The sequence below is a fragment of the Solanum lycopersicum genome, chromosome 4 (genome assembly GCF_036512215.1).
Source record: "Solanum lycopersicum chromosome 4, SLM_r2.1".
Classification (NCBI taxonomy): domain Eukaryota; kingdom Viridiplantae; phylum Streptophyta; class Magnoliopsida; order Solanales; family Solanaceae; genus Solanum; species Solanum lycopersicum.
This window is the reverse complement of record NC_090803.1, coordinates 7,362,646-7,380,268: the sequence shown is the minus strand read 5'-3', so window position 1 is coordinate 7,380,268 and position 17,623 is coordinate 7,362,646. Positions and strand designations below refer to the sequence as shown.

Genomic DNA, 17,623 nt, shown 5'->3' with positions numbered 1-17,623 from the left:
AAAAAACATCAACATTGATTCTACATCAGCCAATCCTGACCGTCCATTCTTCATTCAAGATCCATTATATCAACATCACGCTTAATAAAAACAACGGCTGCACGTGTATTCTTTTATCATGCTCTGCAGGACCACTCTATCATACCCTTTCTTTATCACTTTAATTTAAATGAAAATAAATAAAAATGTATATAATTTTATTAATATTTTCTTTTTGTATATAAATAGGGGAGGGCATGAATGCAAAGAAATGATCAACAATCATTTCACAAAATTCTATAGTATTTTTTTCTTTATTTTTCTTAGCCACCTTCAAAACACTCATCATTACCTTGTCCCCATCTTGATATTTGATACCAAAATCCCTTATACTTTCTCACTTTGCCTTTTTCATAGCAAAATAGGATCAAAATACTCTTCACTATTTCCTTGTGTTTGTTGTGAGCTAATTCATCTAGCCACTAAGTATTCCATTTGAATTTTATTATTAACGTCGAAGTGAATTTAGTTCTTGTCGTTTCCTTTCCTTTTATTTTATTCTGATTCTTATGAACAAAATCACTTTCAACACTAAGACTCATTTTGTTTCTAGTGATTACAGCCCCTCTAATACATAGACGTGCAATTTAAAAATATTAATATTAAAATTCTCTAATTGTGAATTCTATTCTGATCGTTTGTTTGAAGTTGTTTAACAAATAAAAAAATACGAAAAAAGGAAAGAACCACCCCACCTAACCCATATAACATCATATTTCCTTTCCTTTCTTTCTTTTTGCCCTTTTCTTAGTACCTTGGCTTTGATCATACCTAAAATACACATGCTCATAAAAATCTCTTTAATCACTAAGCCAAAATCCCTCATTCTCTCCTTTTCTTAAGAGTTGAGTACTCACCCTTCACCCCCACCCCCTTTCCACCCTCACACCCCTATACCCCAACCCACCTTTTCTTTTTTTGATTTGGAGTAGTAGTAAAAGACAAGTTACTACTACTACTCCCATTTTCTTGATTTTTCAATTATAGAATCAAAATATTTTCCTTTTTTTATCACTACCTACAAAGCCTACACACAATTCCAATTTTATCTCATTTTTATTAGTTAGTTTTCTTCATACAATGAGACAAGCACCACAGCAGCAACAACACCAACCATTTGCAGCTCTTCCGCGAACAAGCAGCTGCAAAAGCTCGAAAAAAATCATACCTGCAAATAACAGCACTTATTCGCGGTCTTACTCCCATGATTATTCAACTGACAAATCTCTCGTTCTTCCTAAGAACGCAACTTCATCATCCTCTTCTTCCAACAATTTCAATCGATTAACCAAAACTCGAATCGGAGTTTCATCTCTTCTCCGATCACTCATCAGTATCATCTCATTCCCTTCCGTGCTCCCAACTTGCCGATGGCTAAATCTCCCGAATCAGTTCTCAATTACCCCTTCCCTCGGACGGAAAGTTACCGGAACTTTATTCGGTCACCGGAGAGGCCACGTCAGCTTCGCCGTACAAGACGATCCGAAATCCGACCCGGTTTTACTAATCGAGCTCGCAGTTTCAACTTCGTCGTTAGTAAAAGAGATGTCGTCGGGATTGGTGAGAATTGCGTTAGAATGTGAGAAAACAGCGGCGCCGGGAGGTAGCCGGAGGAGATTAGGGCTATTTGAAGAGCCGATGTGGACGATGTATTGTAACGGGAGGAAATGTGGGTATGCAACATCGAGATTATGTACGGATTCCGATTGGCATGTGTTGAGTACAGTGCAGAGTGTTTCCGTCGGTGCCGGAGTAATTCCGGTGGTGGACGACGGCCGGAAAATTAGTGCGGCGGAAGGTGAGTTATTGTATATGAGAGCGAAATTTGAAAGAGTTGTAGGGAGTCGTGACTCGGAAGCATTTTATATGATGAATCCGGATGGCAATGGAGGACCTGAACTCAGTATTTTTCTTCTTAGGATATGAAAATTTGAAAAATCAAAAATAGAAAAAAAAAATTGATATGGAAATTAAACAAGAGAAAAAGATAAAATGATAATATTTATAATGTTTTTTTTTTTTGAGTATTTTGAATTTATAGTGTGTTTGGTTAGGTATATGTAATGTTTTTGTTTAGTGATTTTTGTACTTTTTTGTTGTAACTTTCCTATATGTATATTTGCATGATCATATGCATGCTTTCTTCTTCATTGCTTCTTTATTCTCATATAGATCAAGTTTTGGTAAGAGAGATAAATTCAGTTTAATATTAATTAAATAACGACTAGATTTTGAATTATTTTTTTTAATAGAAAGTGTATTCTTTTTTTACGAAATTTATTTCATGTGAATTTGGATTAATTGAATTCTGTTTTATATTAAAATGATGAACATATACTTGATATCACTTGAGAAGGAGAGAATTATACAATTATGGCTGTTTATTAATAACAAGTACTCATGATTATTGCTGAATCTATTGATGTTTATACATTAAATAAACTACAAACACATCTATTATTTGGTGTAATTTTAATAATTTTTTTAACCATGATGCTATGCTCTATATTGAAATATTAAATTTAGATAAATTTGATATCGTAAGATTAAATTCGTGAAAGGTTCCACATTGTGAAAATTCAAGGTAGAATTATTTAATGTGGAAATTTATGTGTTTCAATATGGATAGCTAGATTCGACAAATATGCATTAAGTGTTTATATTAAGTTACACATTTTTAATTTGTGTTGAGTATGTTTTACAAAAATTGTCTAATCTTACGCATTGAGTATTTATATCAAGGTATATATTATGTTTATTTTCATGCATTATTCTATGTCATTGAAAGTATTGACACAATTAAATGATTATTTGATTACTTTATCTACTTTAAAACGTTGCAATTTGTTATTAAAAAATTATGTAATTGTTGAACATTATTTATCATGATTCCATAGAAATCTTAAAACGAAAAATTGAGCACTAGAATTGCTCATAACAAAATTATTTCTTCTAATTAATTAAACCATGTTATTAGTGAAGAAAACGCGGAAGATTAATTATTAATCACTATTTGTGGGGTTTAAACCTATTACAAGCAAAGAATGTATTTATGTAATGATTGATGCAACAACTGAAAGTTAAAATGATATTACTAGTGGATTAGAATAGTGTAATTATAACGGTAGTAATTATCAGTTAAATAATTATACAACTTAATAATTATGTTGACAGGTTTATTTGTTACAGTTTAATTATAAATATATTATTTGATTGCACAATTACAATCATAAAATTATATTAAATTTTAAGAATAAAAGTCAGTTATCTAAAATTAAAACTTTATATGAAACAGATAATAGACTTTAAAAATGATATTTAATTAAATATTTATGATGTATTAATCAACGAAAACTTGTTCTTAATTAATATTGTAACAATGATTTATGTACATTTCAAGTTATATATATATATATCATAAAAACTAAAAGTAATAGATTTCTATAAATATTATAAATACACGTTTTTAAAAAGATTAATATTATAAATATAGTGTCATGAATTTCTAAGTAAAAATAAATAACTTATAATGTAAAAAAATCAGGTAAATAAATTAAGATAAATAAAATTGAAAATATAATATAAGTTTCAAATTCGAACAAAAATTTAATATAATATTCTTATATAAATTTTCAAAATAACGTAATAAGTATGATTTAAAAGAAATGAAAAAAATGATTTTTACAATGAATTTTACTTTAATAAATTAAGATACTGACAAAATTATGCAAATGAAAAAATTAACATTGAATAAACAAATAAAATAGATAACATGAAAATGGCAAAAGAAACAAAAGAAGTTAAAAGTTAAGAATGAAAAGAAAATAAAAAACAAATAATATAAATAAAAAAATATTTTTAGAACAATGAAAAATAAAATAATAAACTAAAAATAAATTTTAGACAAAAAAATAAAATTTAAAAGAAGAAACTAACATGTAATAGCTAGTAATTCACCATATAATTTTCAGGAATTTAGAGATCCTCATTAGAATTTGATGAGTATAATTATTTTTGTTTAATTACATTTAGGTACATATTAATTAAATAATCATACGATCAACCAAATAGATAACACAATATAATTAAACTCAATTATATTAAATTTAATTATTAAAATATCTTTTCAAATCGACCCAAAAATATAAAATTTGAAAAACATAGCTACACGAATTTGTAATTAACAGCTATTACTATATATATATATATATATATATATATATATATATATATATATATATAAAGTAATTTAATTTTAATTTTAAATATACCAAAAGAATTTTGATGATAATTATTTTTGTTTAATTACATTTAGGTACATATTAATTAAATAATCATACGATCAACCAAATAGATAACACAATATAATTAAACTCAATTATATTAAATTTAATTATTAATATATCTTTTCAAATCGATCCAAAAATATAAAATTTGAAAAAACATAGCTACATGAATTTGTAATTAACAGCTATTACTATATATATATATATGAAAGAAAAAGTAATTTAATTTTAATTTTAAATATACCAAAAGAATTTTGATGAACTCACTTGTCCCACGTGGCTCTATCCTGTTGATTTGACCAATTTAATAATGTAAATAAAGTGTTGTAACTGTGGACTTTTTCTTGGTAATAATAAACATTTATTATTTAATATTAGACTTTATTCCTCAAAGTATGACTTAAAAGACTGCTTTAATTTTGCAGCTGAAAAACATATAATGATGACTTTTTAGTCACCAAATGAATAATATAAACGTTGTAAATATCCGAAAGGATTTTTCCATATTATTGATAATGGTAGCGTTCATGGAAAACTGCATATATCTTTATAACATAATATATAAATATGTTTTTTAATTTAATTTTGAATAATATTTATGTTTTTAATTTTGAATGTGTACAAGTAAATACTAAAATTTGTATAAAGTTAAATAAATAACCACATATATTCTATATGTTATCTAACATGTTATTTTTTATTATACGTGATGTCTTATTAGTATTGTGTCATGTAGGACTTATGTGTTTATTTATTTAAAAATTAGATAGTTAAAATATTTTTTTGTACATTATAAAAATTGAAGGTTAAAATTAAAATTTGAATCCAAATTTATATTATGTTATGCCTATCTTTATTATTTACTTAGACGCTTTGTTGCATGATACTAATCAGTCAAATAGTAAAAATCTATATAACACGATTTTCACAAAGAATTTTCTCTATCTTCAATATTATTTTACTATTTTTTATTTTTATTTTACTTTTTTATTTCATAATATAAATAAGTTATTTTTATTTTTCATAAATAATCACCCTATAATTTTTATTTAATATAAAATTATTATTTTTTAAAATATTTTATGTAGTATAAAATTATATTATATTTTGTTTTAAAAGAGCACCTACGAAAAAATTGAAAAAGAAACCAACAATCATAATTGCAATTACAAACACAACAATTCTCTAGATCATACACTATCTTCTTTTCGAATATAGTTAAATCTGAAAACGATCTATTGGATTACTAAATTATTATAATAATTTTTAAAATTATTGTGTTATGTATCGTATTGTTATCTCGTACATTTAAATTATTATGTCACGTATTGTATTTTTAAATTAAAATTTTCAATTTTATCATTTAAAGTTTGTGCATTGTTCATAGCGAAAATCAATAAAAATACTATCAAGTTATCTCTTAAAATTGACAAAAATTGAAAAAAAATATTGTTAATTCGAGATGAAAGTAGTATATACAAAATAATATATTTTTAAAAATATTATATTATATTGAAAAGGAATTACGAACATTAGAAATTCAACTATATGTATAACCAGAGGAATAATACATATAGTTGAAAAATATGGATTCTACCATTAATCGTCTATGAAGATTAGAGTTCGATGATATATGTAACAATTTTGTTTAGCGAAATTCAGCCTTTCACTTGGTGATAGATATAGTATAGAAATGAATTATGTAACTCTCAATATTTCAATACTTTACTATTTTTCTCATATTCAACAAAAATATCGGGAATAGTAGGATCTCATAGGAATTTGTTTGAAAATGTAACAAAGGTGAAAAATCACCAACAACAAAAACACTCTATTGGCCGATACTTTTATTGAGAAATAAAAATTAAAAAACCGAATGAGATTAGATACACCAGTTATCCTTAACGGTAAACGATGAATCCGAAGTTATTTGGATATTCATTACTCAAAGAAAGGAACATAGCTCTTTACTATATAAAACTTAAATTACGATGTAAACCTATTTATTAGTGAAGTTTAGTTGAAAAGTGAATCTCAATTTTTTTTTCCGAATGAGATAATTCATCTTAGTTTTAATATGTAAAATATGTTCTTGGCCAAGCCAAGGAATTGACAAATTTATAGGGACGGATTCATCTTCTTTTGGACAAGTTGGGGAGCTACTTTTTGAAAAATTACTTCATACCACCACTTTTAATTTCAAAAGTTCAAATGTAAAGCATATGTTACTTTTTTACTGTTTTTTAATTTACTAAATATCGACTTAGGGATGCTACGTAAATTAGTTTGTAAAATTTAAATAGGAGAAATTACACAGATAAACAAGCATATAGTAGGTAATTAGTTGGCATAACTATATTTTTCATTAATTACCACTTCCATCTTAATCTTAGCCATAATTACATCGCCTCTTTTTTCTCTCCTTTTTTATATGTATTCAAATATAAATTATACGTATACAATTATATGACATATATACAAATACAATTTGCCTACCCCACTCTTTGCTCTCTCACACTCGCCTCTCTTTTTCATATTTCAATCTTGCTCGTCAAATATACAAACACATATGTAAACCAATTAAACATATATAATTATCTGACAAATATACATAATACAATTCACCTCTTTCCACTCTCTGCTCTCTCTAGCTCATCTCTCTCCTCCCTCTCTCAATCTCGCTCGCCTGATATAAAAATACATATGTATACCAGTTACATATATACAATTATTTGACATATATAATTCTTCTCTCTCCACTCTCTGCCCTCTCTTGCTTGCCCTTCTCCTCTCTCACAATCGCGCTTGCACCCCCCTAAAATGTAGCTACGAATCGTAATTACCAAACTATAACTATGGAACCTAATTAAATTTATTTTAATGGCTATTTATGAAATTACCTTATTTTAAGGAAAAATTGTGCATTATAGCAAACTATTAATTCAAAATAAATAGCTACAATTTCATTTAATTCCAATTCACAGCAATTTTTTTGTCATTCGCCTCTCTCCTAGAATCTCACTCGCCACTCTCTCAGTTTATACAAACACAAATATATGAATTGTGTTTGGATTTGTATAAAGCAAGAAGTGACTGTATAAATAACTACATATCTCTTTGTCCTATACACTAATACTATATAAATCTAAATTTTCCTGTACTCAGTTCTCCTTTGTTTTTCTCTCTTTATACAAACATAAATTTTACAAATACAAATACAAGATATAATTTATATTTGTATGAAGCGAGAGAGATTTGAGATACAAATATAAATATTTTAACTCAATTTAATTGCATACAAATTTAAATTATGTGCAGATATACAAACAAAATCATTGATACACACACACATAATAGTTGCATATAAACAATTGTCTAACCAATATACATATACAATTCCTACGACCTATTGATTCTAACAATTGATTGCAGAGTTGATCATTCAGATCTTTCAATTCTCCATAGATGTAGATCTCGGAACTATAAATAAGATATTTTTGAAACTCATTCGGAAAAAAAGAAATGAGTTAGACAAAAACAAAAGCAACTTAGACAAAAAGAAATGAAATGATTTAGATATATCTTTTTTGTCGATAACCTCATACTAATCAATCAAATATTGATTAATATGTAATCTTTATACATATTAAATGTCCACGAATTAGATGCTAGTTTTCTATGAAGCGCAAATAACAAAATTATAGCTATAGAGCGCTAATGTGCTTTTTATGTTATTTATTCTAAAAATTTAGACATTTAAAAACTAGATGAAAAATATTATAAATTATTGTTTTTTGCATATCAATGTATTATGAAAAATAATTTTAAAATGTTAGTTGAGGTTTATATATTTGACTCTAAAAATAAAAATTATGATAAATAATTGTGGAGAAATGAAGTATAAGATAAGTTTTCATTTTGGTTTCTTAATATATTTTAGTTAATTCAAATGGTTTGATTTTAAGCGAAGAAACCTAAATCGAAATTGAAATTGAAATTGATGGTGAAGATGAAAGGATGGTTAGGGCAAATGGGTTTCAACAAAAATGGCGGAAATATTAACTGGTTCCCTGGTCATATAGATGCTGCTAATCGTGCCATTCGCCGCCGGCTCAAACTCTCCGATTTTGTCATTGAACTCCGTGATGCCCGTGTAAGTGTCTAATTCAATGTATTTTGAAGTAACACTTTTTTGTGTGTGATAACCAGATACTGCTTTGATACTTGTTCAAGAATTTAGGTTAAAAAAGGATTAGTACTAAAGTATGAAACTTTGGAACTGATCTTGAATGGAGTACAAAATAAGAGATTGTTGAGTAATCAAACTTTATGTTAATAGACACATATGCGAATTTCAGCTAAAAAGAAGTGATTTTTTTTTGGGCATACTAGGAGAGATAAGACTAGAAACCATGAAATATGGGCTAAGGTGGTTATGACGTCATGGATAAGATACAGTAAATGAGACGCGGGTGGTTTAGGCATGTAAAGAGGAGGAACACAGAGGTTGTTAGCGATAGGCCTAGTGAGAAGGTGCATAGAGGCTGATCGAACAAGAATTGAGAAAGAGCGATTGGACAAGACACGACACACCTTCAGCTCATCAAGGACAATGACCCTAGGCAAGAGAACGCGGGGGTCGATAATTAGGTTAGAAAATTAGTAGGATGTAGAGCCATTTCTTGCATTTAGGCCGGGGGCATGGTTCTAGTTTAGAGCACTTTATCTTCTCTCTCTCCCTCCTCCTCAGTATTATTGCCATTACCTCAATTTTCATTAGTCGTACTACTATTGTTTCTTTTACATTAGTTATCCTTACTATTTCTGCTGATGATATTTTTCCAAGTTAGTATTGTTATGAAATAGGCCGAATAGCTATTGCTCCCAACTAGTTTGAATGGAGTTTAGTGGACTGAGTAATTAAGTTAATTTCAGACTAAACATGTTTAAATTTTGCGATTTTATGCAGATACCATTATCCTCCGCAAATGAAGACTTGCAGCCTATGCTTTGTGAGAAAAGACGGGTGATTGCCCTCAATAAGAAAGATTTGGCCAATCCCAACATCATGCATGTACCTATTCTCTCTTTCGTACTCCCTCCATTTCAATTGTTTGTATGATTATGACTTGGCACGAAGTTTATGAAAGTAAAGAAGACTTTTGAATCTTATAGTCTTAAACATGCCATGCGGTAAGATGAAATTTTGAAGAGTTGCGGAAAAAATGAAAGAGATTTTCTTTTCTTAAACGGATCAAAAAGGGAAGTAAGACAAACCTGATCCCATAACTAGTTATCTGAAGCCTTATGCATGTTTGTTTCAATAAACTAATGAAATTGATTAGTGTTTTGTGGAGTGCTTTGTCTTTCATGTGACACAAATAGTAATATAGAATATGTCTTTTAAATAATTGTGCTTGTTGAAGGAACTTCAATTAAATTTTGATTGGTTAGATGGTGTTCACAATTGTAAAAGTGAAGCTTACATTTTTTATTTTATGCAGAGGTGGATCCGATATTTCAATTCATGTAAACAAGAGTGCTTCCCAATAAATGCACACAGTAGAAGTTCTGTGCAAAAGGTTAGCTAACATTTTATCTGCGCAATTTAGATGGAAGCTTGGTTCATGGCTTTGTATTATGTTTTATATTTCAAAGATGCTGCAATAGTTATCCTTGAGCACTTTTATCAATGTTATTAGTTGTAATGAGTACTTCTAGAACTTTATTCTTAGAGTAATTTCAATTTTCATCAACTAAAAATTCAATTCTCAAGTACATTTTAGCCTGAAAAGATCTGACTCTTTATAATTTAGAACTATTTGCTTCACTATTACTCCCTCAGGTTCAATTTGTTTGTCTTGCTTCCCTTTTTCGTCCGTATAAAGAACGCCTCTTTGCCTTTCCAGAAACTCTTGAAGTTCAACTTACCACATTCAACATCAACATGAATGTTTAAGACCACAGGATTTCTACGTATCTTTAGTTTAAGACCACAAAATACAAAAAAATTTCTACTTTTTTAAACTCTGTGTCAAGTCAAAACTAGATAAATAAATTGAAAATGGAGGGTAGTGAAAAACAAAAGAGTGGTGTCATTGTCAACCCCCCCCCCCCCCCCCCCCAAAAAAAAAAAAAAAAAAAGATGACTTCTTTTGTTTTGGAATGGAAAGGCTTACTTCACGTCTTCACCCAATGAATATATTGCCCATTATATATGCCAGAAAGCAAAAAATATCAATTTTTTATCCTTAGTAAATAGTAGGTCAAGTACTATTAATGCAGAATATAGTCAACTGCGACCAGATTAATGAATCCTGAGTGAGAAAGGTGCTTTTGATTTTATTTTTGAGTGAGCCAGACGTTATTAGGTTACCTTTCTTCCAAGATTTTCTGAAGTATTCTTTGTTATTTATGTATTGAAGCTTCTCGATATTGTGGAGTTTAAATTGAAGGAAGTTATTACAAGGGAGCCTACTCTTCTTGTCATGGTGGTTGGTGTTCCTAATGTCGGAAAATCAGTTTTAATCAATTCCATCCATCAAATTGCATCATCCCGATTTCCAGGTGAGACAATTGTTTTTGTTAGTGTTTCTGTATGACATACATGGTTCTTTTGGGATGCTGGCATATTACGTCGAGCGCCTATGGTTTAAACTTTGTCTTAGTGCAGGAGAAGATGAGGAGGTCTACAGTGGGGCCTTTGCCTGGTGTTACTCAAGATATTGCTGGATATAAGGTATGAAAATATTCAATAACTTGGATATCTGATAGTTATTCAGTGATGGCTAAAACTGTGTGTGATAAATGGTGCGATGTTTCAATTTCCAAATTTCACATTATATTTTCTGTACTCCTTTGCTGTTCAGGAAAACAAATTTCTTTCATGTTGACCATATTCTGCTTCACACCACAGAATTTTGACCCTAGATAGTAGTATATAGGGGTCGAGGATTAGGGTGGAAGGCTAGTAGGTAGTAGGTAGAAGGATTTTTGTTTAGTACTCTCATGCTACCTTATTCTTCAATTATTATTTTTTTACCACTTGTACCTCTGTTTCAGTTATCTTACTGTTTGTTGTTGCTATTGTTCTTTTCTCCATTATTTTATATACTTCCTCCGTTTCAGGAGGAATGACCTTTTCTTTTTAGCCTGTTTAAAAAAGAATGACCTTTTTTTTTGTAACATTTTAATTTCAGTTTTCCACGTGGCATGTTTAAGGCCACAAGATTAAAAGACAATTTTGTACATTTGACATAACTTTAATTTAAAACTACAAGATTCAAAAGTCTTTTTTATTTTCTTATACTCCGTGCCAAGTCAAACTAGGTTGCTCTTTTTGAAACGGAGGGAGTATATGGTTATTCATTACTAAATTTCCTTTAATTTTTTTACTGTTTTTGGGTATAGCCGAGAGTATATCTGAAACACTCTCTACTTTCAAATGGTAGGGGTAAGGTTACATACACACCATCCTCGCCAGACCCCATTTGTGAAATTTCACTGCGTATGTTGTTGTATCACAGATTTTTGACTGGTTTAGATGTTCTATCTGGCTTGTAGATTTTTTAAGAGAAGTGTAAATGCATATATTAAGCCCAAGAGATCATAGCTATGGGAAGGTTGAGCTTAGTTGCTTATTCTCTGATACATTAGATGCTTGAGCAGAAGCATTAAGCTTTTCAACTGGTGCAAGTCTCTTTCCTTCTTTTGCTCAGGGGTAGCTCAAGAGTGCATATTTTTGGTTGTACAGTGACATTCCTAATAGAGGAGAATTTTCTATCTCTCTGAGCCTAAAAATCCAGGATTTGAATTTGATGTCCTCTTATCGATTCCTCCTGATATCCATTACAGCCCGATTGTCCAAGTATGTCGGAACTAAACAACAAAGCAAGTGCATTTCATCATCAGACAACCACTCCCTTATCTGATGGGCCAATCTGTTACCTTCTCTAAGATGGTTATAAATTTTAATTGATGTCACCTCAATAAGAAAAGAGAAAGAGCTTAATACTTTTAACTGATAGAAATTCCCTTTTAGATGTAAAAGCGACATTCCAATTCTTATTTGATGATTGGGTACCAAAAGCTGCTTTTTTATGGCCATGATTTCCATTAGTTGGGAACTTCATGTCATTGAAACAGGCATCTTTTTTGTTGCTTGTTATATTGAATTGTCTGCTGTTGCATATTAATGTTTCTGATGCTTATACATCGCTGTACACAGATTGCACATCAACCTAGCATATATGTGTTGGACACTCCAGGTGTGTTGGTTCCAAGTATTCCAGATATTGAAACAGGGTTAAAGCTGGCCCTAGCAGGTTTGTTCCTTGTCCAAGTTCACATTCTATTAGTCTAAAGAGTTTTTTTTTTTTAATGCAAAAACGTCTAATATCAGCTTTAGGCATCTTGTTTTATCAAACCTAAGGTTGCGTTTTTGCTATCAAGCATTGTAAGTAATGATAAAGGGTAAACAATAACCCCACTATAAATGAGACAAAGAGCGTGCCCATATTGAAGCAGAGCCAAATTCAACTTCACTTAGCCTCCTTTGGTATCTGTATGATTGTGCAGGGTCCATCAAGGATTCAGTTGTTGGTGAAGATCGAATTGTTCAATACCTATTGGCAGTTCTAAACACTAGAGGAACTCCTCTTCATTGGAGACACTTGATCAGTAGGGAAACTGAGGGCCTTCATCATGAGTTGGATGACAAACCTGAATATAATCTCAAGGATCTTCTACCAAAAAGAAGGAAGCCACCCAACAAATCTGATATCTACTACATAGAGGTAATACATGATGTTTTTTTTAAAGGTCCAAGTTTTATTGATGAAATACTTAGAAGTGTAGTTACATGTGTACACAATTTGGAAAGTGTATGATTATAAAACCAAATTTAACCATATATAATCAAATAAACCATGAAACTTCTCTTATTCCTAACAAATGGAGTTAAAACTACTTCAAATTTATTTATTTATTTGGCATGTGTTGTACTATTTGATTGTTTCTTTCGCTTTGTATATCTTATTATCTTGTTACTGCCTGATATTACTGCTCTTTTTTCATCTCTCCTTGCCTTACCGGAAACAACAACCTTACCATCACAAGGTAAGGGTAAGGTCTGTGTTCAGACTATCCTCCTTAGACCCCATTTGTGGGAGTATGCTGGGTATGTCGTTGTTGTGTTGAAATCTAATACAAAGTAAGGTAAGCTATGCCATTTAGTTCAAGAAGAAGAAGCTCATTGTCGTCGTCATCCTCTTCTATGGTTGTTATTATGTTTCCTTTGTTTATAGGATATGGTCAGTGAAGTCCAACGCACGCTATGCACCACACTGTCAGAGTTTAATGGTAATTTGGACGATGAAGGCGAGTTGGAGATTTTGATAGATCAGCAGTTTGAAGCATTGCAAACGGCTCTAAAGATACCTTACAAGGCATCGGAAGCTCGCATGATGGTGTCAAAAAAATTTCTAACTCTATTTAGAACAGGCAAACTTGGTCCTTTCATCCTTGATGATGTCCCTGATGCATCTGATTCTGCATCTTGAAATGCCATTTGCAAGGTATCAGTGTATGTAATATGATTCATCTTTTTTGAATACTTCAAACCTTATCAATCTAGTACTAGTTTGGAAGTCGTTTTAATAGACATATTTCCACTATTTTCCATGAGTTATTCATGTTTCTTTTACTTTTTTTGATAGTCTAGAAATACCTGTTCACGATTCAAAAGTCGGTGGATAATGTGCCGGCCTTCTCCACTTAAATATGCATTTGACTTTTGTTTATTGAAGAGTTCAAGCCTATGACATGCGCCTAACTCACATATCGATATTGCACTTTTATAACTAGACCAAAGTCATGAAGGCAGGTTGCTATTATCTAGTCAAGTCATGCATATCCAATATCTCAGTTAGAGAGGAGCTCAAATATTTGGTTCAACTCCCTTCAGTTAATTGGTGAGACAGGCATATGCATATACGATCAAAATTCTCTATAATGGTGTTGCCTATTCCGATGATTTTTGGTTATTCAAGTGTGTAGAAAACATCTTACATAACTTTAGCATGAAAAATTGATTCTGAAAAAGAAGATTTTTGGTTGTTCAAGTGTGTAGAAAACATCTTACATAACTTTAACATGTAAAATTGATTCTGAAAAAATTGATAGTTATATTAAAACTATTGTGGATGATTGTTATTGAAATATAGAATATAAGGTTTACTTGTCTAATGGATATTATCAGATTACTTGATCCATTTATAAAAGGAAAAATTAGCAATTAAGTCATAATACATAACATATTTAATTAAAATAATAATATTTTAAAATATTAAAATGACAATATTTTAACAAATAAAATGTATCCTAATAATTTATTATCTTCCTTTTATTTCTCAAATTAGACCCACTTTTTGACTAAAAATAATAGACCCCATGACCCACTTTTCATTCTTTAAATATTTTTGAAAAAATTAGCAATCTAGTCAAAAAACATAACATAATTAGTAAGAATCTCTATAATTTAAAAATATTAGTAAAATGTCAAATTGTCTTTATTTTAAAAACAATATGTATCCAATTTACTTCCTATTATACCTAACATTGATTACACCTTTTCCAATCATTACTCTCATATTAAAAAAAAAGTTACTTTCTCTCTCTCTCTTATATTTTACTCTTTCAATTATCCACCATTTTCAAATCCGACTTTTTTCTCTTCTGTCATTTTTTTTCCAGAAATTGAAAAAGAAACCCTTTCTCTCTCTAAATTTTTTACTATCATTTCTCTCTCATACAATTTTTTTCCCCTATATTCCCTCTCCTCAAATAATTCAAACCTTGATTAATTTTCGTAGCTGCTTATGCAGAATATTTTAGCGACGAAATTAAAATTTCATCCGTGGATCTTCAGAGCGACTATCTTCGCAATAGATACAGAACATTGTTATGGAAGTATGTCATAGACAAACTCAAGGCTGGATATGTTAGTGAAAGTGATGATCCGACAAGGCCAAGGGCAGGTTTTCTAAACAGGCAGAAGATGCATTGGTCGATGTTGATTAGTTAGGTTTATATTATTTTTGAACTATTATTGGAATGGAATATTTTGTATTTCAACTTCTATTTTTCGTCAATATTACTAAGGATTTTCTAATTTTAATAATTTATCTTGTCAAACAGCTGATGACACTATATTAAATTTTTTAACAATATAACTGTTCAGTTATTTACTCAATTATGATACAAAATGACACATAATTATTTAGTTAAAATTTATTAATTATTCGGTAAATAACAAAATATGATACTATATTATAATCAGATACGAAGTAACAATAGAATTATTACAAATATGATTCTTATTTTAATATCTAAAAATAAAATTGGTTTATCTTTATTAAATAATGCAAATTATTGTGTTCAACATATTTAGTTTCGTTGAAGAGTTCGAATAATATACTTACATATATACATTTAGTTTAGTTTATATTTTTGTCAACCTTTTGAATTCAATTATATTAGTTAATTAACAGTACATATACTTATTTTTTGTAAAAGTTGGTTCTACAAAATAACATACGATACCATATAAAGTATGTTCATAATATAACTGATAATATTTTTACATGATTGTAACTAGTTTATTTAATTACACGATACTAAATAATTTATATAAGTAGTATATACAAAATAAACGATGACACCATAATAAATTATTTTCAGAGTATATCTGATACTATTTTTACACAATTATTATACTAGTTGATACAAAATAGGTTACTTCATAATATCGTATTTTTTGTACAAATTTAAATGTATGATATTATATTACAATCAGATACACAAAACATATAATATGCCACGTGTTAGCAACATAAAAAATTTAATTTGTATAGCTTTATTAATTAATACAACATTATGAACATAATATATTTAGTATCGTTAAGAATTACATATCATATAATAAACTATAAATATTTGATATCCAGAATAATATATTTAGTATCGTTAAGAAATCATATCAATAAAAAAAGTTCACATATTATTAGCAAATTGAAATTATCCAGAAACATTACTACACATCAAAGATACTAAAAAGATATAAATCAAAAAATCTTTTGGAAAGAAGGTATATGTTCTTTTATTATGACCTTCTTGACCACAACGTCCACAACAATTCGTTTTTGTTGTTACCTTTTCATCTGGATTTTTCTTTCTCTTTTTTCTTGGTCTCCCAGACATCTTTTGTATCTAGGTGGCAAGATCACTTTTTTCAAAACAGAGTCCGGAGCTTTCCATTCTCTTTTGTCTGACATTGATTCTATTGGAATTGCATAAGTATTTGTTAATGCATCATGTTTATAATAATTAGAGCAGTAGAGGTGTACATCTGTTATATTCTTCTTCTTCAAGACGACTATTGCATGTGGACAAGGTATTACGTCATGTTAAAATCTTCCACATGAACACGTTTTCCTCTCGAGACAAACAATGTATCTAATTTTACCTTCATACACTGAAAAAATAAACTCAGAAGATGCAAAAACCTGCAATTTTGTAAAAAATAGAGACAGTCAACAAGTGTTTTTTTTTCATTTTTGTTTAAAAATAAAATAATAAATATAAAGCAAATATGTACCTTCATTATTGCACTTTTTAATGCGTTTAAAATCAATATTTCTTCAAATCTTCTACCCAATGTTTCTTTTGTATAAGAAACTATTTCTCTATTTTTGCAATTTCAACTGTGGCTTGTTCCTTGCTTAATATCCTATCCCTTAATGGACAGGTATGTTCACTATTAAAGTATCTCACTATGAATGTTTCTGAATTCTTCCTAATAGATGCCTTCAATTTCCAACAACAATCATCTAAATGACAAACTAATACGTAGCTGCAATAAAAAAACATATATTGGTTATTTGCTAAGGTTGACTGTTTTAATAAACAAAAAAGAAAGAAAAAATTAGAAAAAGATACTTTATTTCATTTTCACAATAGAAATGATACTTCATAATAAATATTTCACATCTTGATAACTTATTCTGTAAATTGATCAGAAATATTACATTTACTGATTTTAACATTCAAAATGTGAAAAACATCATTACGATCAAATCATATTACACAGAAAACTACACGCAACATATAATATTAATGTATCATACTAAATATATTACAAATAAATTATATATTATTAAAAATATTAACATATAAATTGGAAACATACCTTTTGTTATCAGATCTTTTAACTTCAAAGTTGAAACTATTCTTTATTTTGT

The 17,623-nt window shown here is 29.2% G+C and overlaps 2 protein-coding genes across 7 annotated transcripts; both read left to right on the top strand.

Moving 5' to 3' along the window:
• The first annotated feature begins 251 nt into the window (after positions 1 to 251).
• On the top strand, positions 252 to 2,189 carry LOC101265424 (protein MIZU-KUSSEI 1). Its single transcript, XM_004236552.5, has one exon. The coding sequence runs from the start codon at positions 1,120 to 1,122 to the stop codon at positions 1,963 to 1,965; it is 846 nt and encodes a 281-aa protein (XP_004236600.1). The 5' UTR covers positions 252 to 1,119; the 3' UTR covers positions 1,966 to 2,189.
• A 6,010-nt stretch (positions 2,190 to 8,199) lies between these two features.
• LOC101265721 (short integuments 2, mitochondrial) lies at positions 8,200 to 15,551 on the top strand. Of its 6 annotated transcripts, none has more exons than XM_069297038.1 (9): positions 8,200 to 8,478; positions 9,295 to 9,399; positions 9,830 to 9,907; positions 10,751 to 10,892; positions 10,994 to 11,064; positions 12,553 to 12,649; positions 12,903 to 13,120; positions 13,631 to 13,900; positions 15,209 to 15,551. In XM_069297038.1, exons 1-8 carry the CDS (start codon positions 8,326 to 8,328, stop codon positions 13,883 to 13,885), a joined length of 1,119 nt encoding a protein of 372 aa, XP_069153139.1. In that variant the 5' UTR covers positions 8,200 to 8,325; the 3' UTR covers positions 13,886 to 13,900; positions 15,209 to 15,551. The 6 variants fall into 6 exon arrangements, with proteins under 6 accessions (XP_069153139.1, XP_025886413.1, XP_025886414.1 ...); XM_026030628.2 differs by lacking the exon at positions 15,209 to 15,551 and adding an exon at positions 14,042 to 14,160; XM_026030629.2 differs by lacking the exon at positions 15,209 to 15,551 and adding an exon at positions 14,047 to 14,065.
• The last annotated feature ends 2,072 nt before the right edge of the window (positions 15,552 to 17,623 follow it).

Bases quoted from the DNA above. Each gene is read 5' to 3' on its own strand.
- LOC101265721 (XM_069297038.1), top strand. From the start codon at position 8,326: ATGGTGAAGATGAAAGGATGGTTAGGGCAAATGGGTTTCAACAAAAAT. The intron at 8,479-9,294 runs GTAAGTGTCTAA...GATTTTATGCAG, and splicing joins TTGAACTCCGTGATGCCCGT to ATACCATTATCCTCCGCAAA. The intron at 9,400-9,829 runs GTACCTATTCTC...TATTTTATGCAG, and splicing joins CCAATCCCAACATCATGCAT to AGGTGGATCCGATATTTCAA.
- LOC101265424 (XM_004236552.5), top strand. From the start codon at position 1,120: ATGAGACAAGCACCACAGCAGCAACAACACCAACCATTTGCAGCTCTT.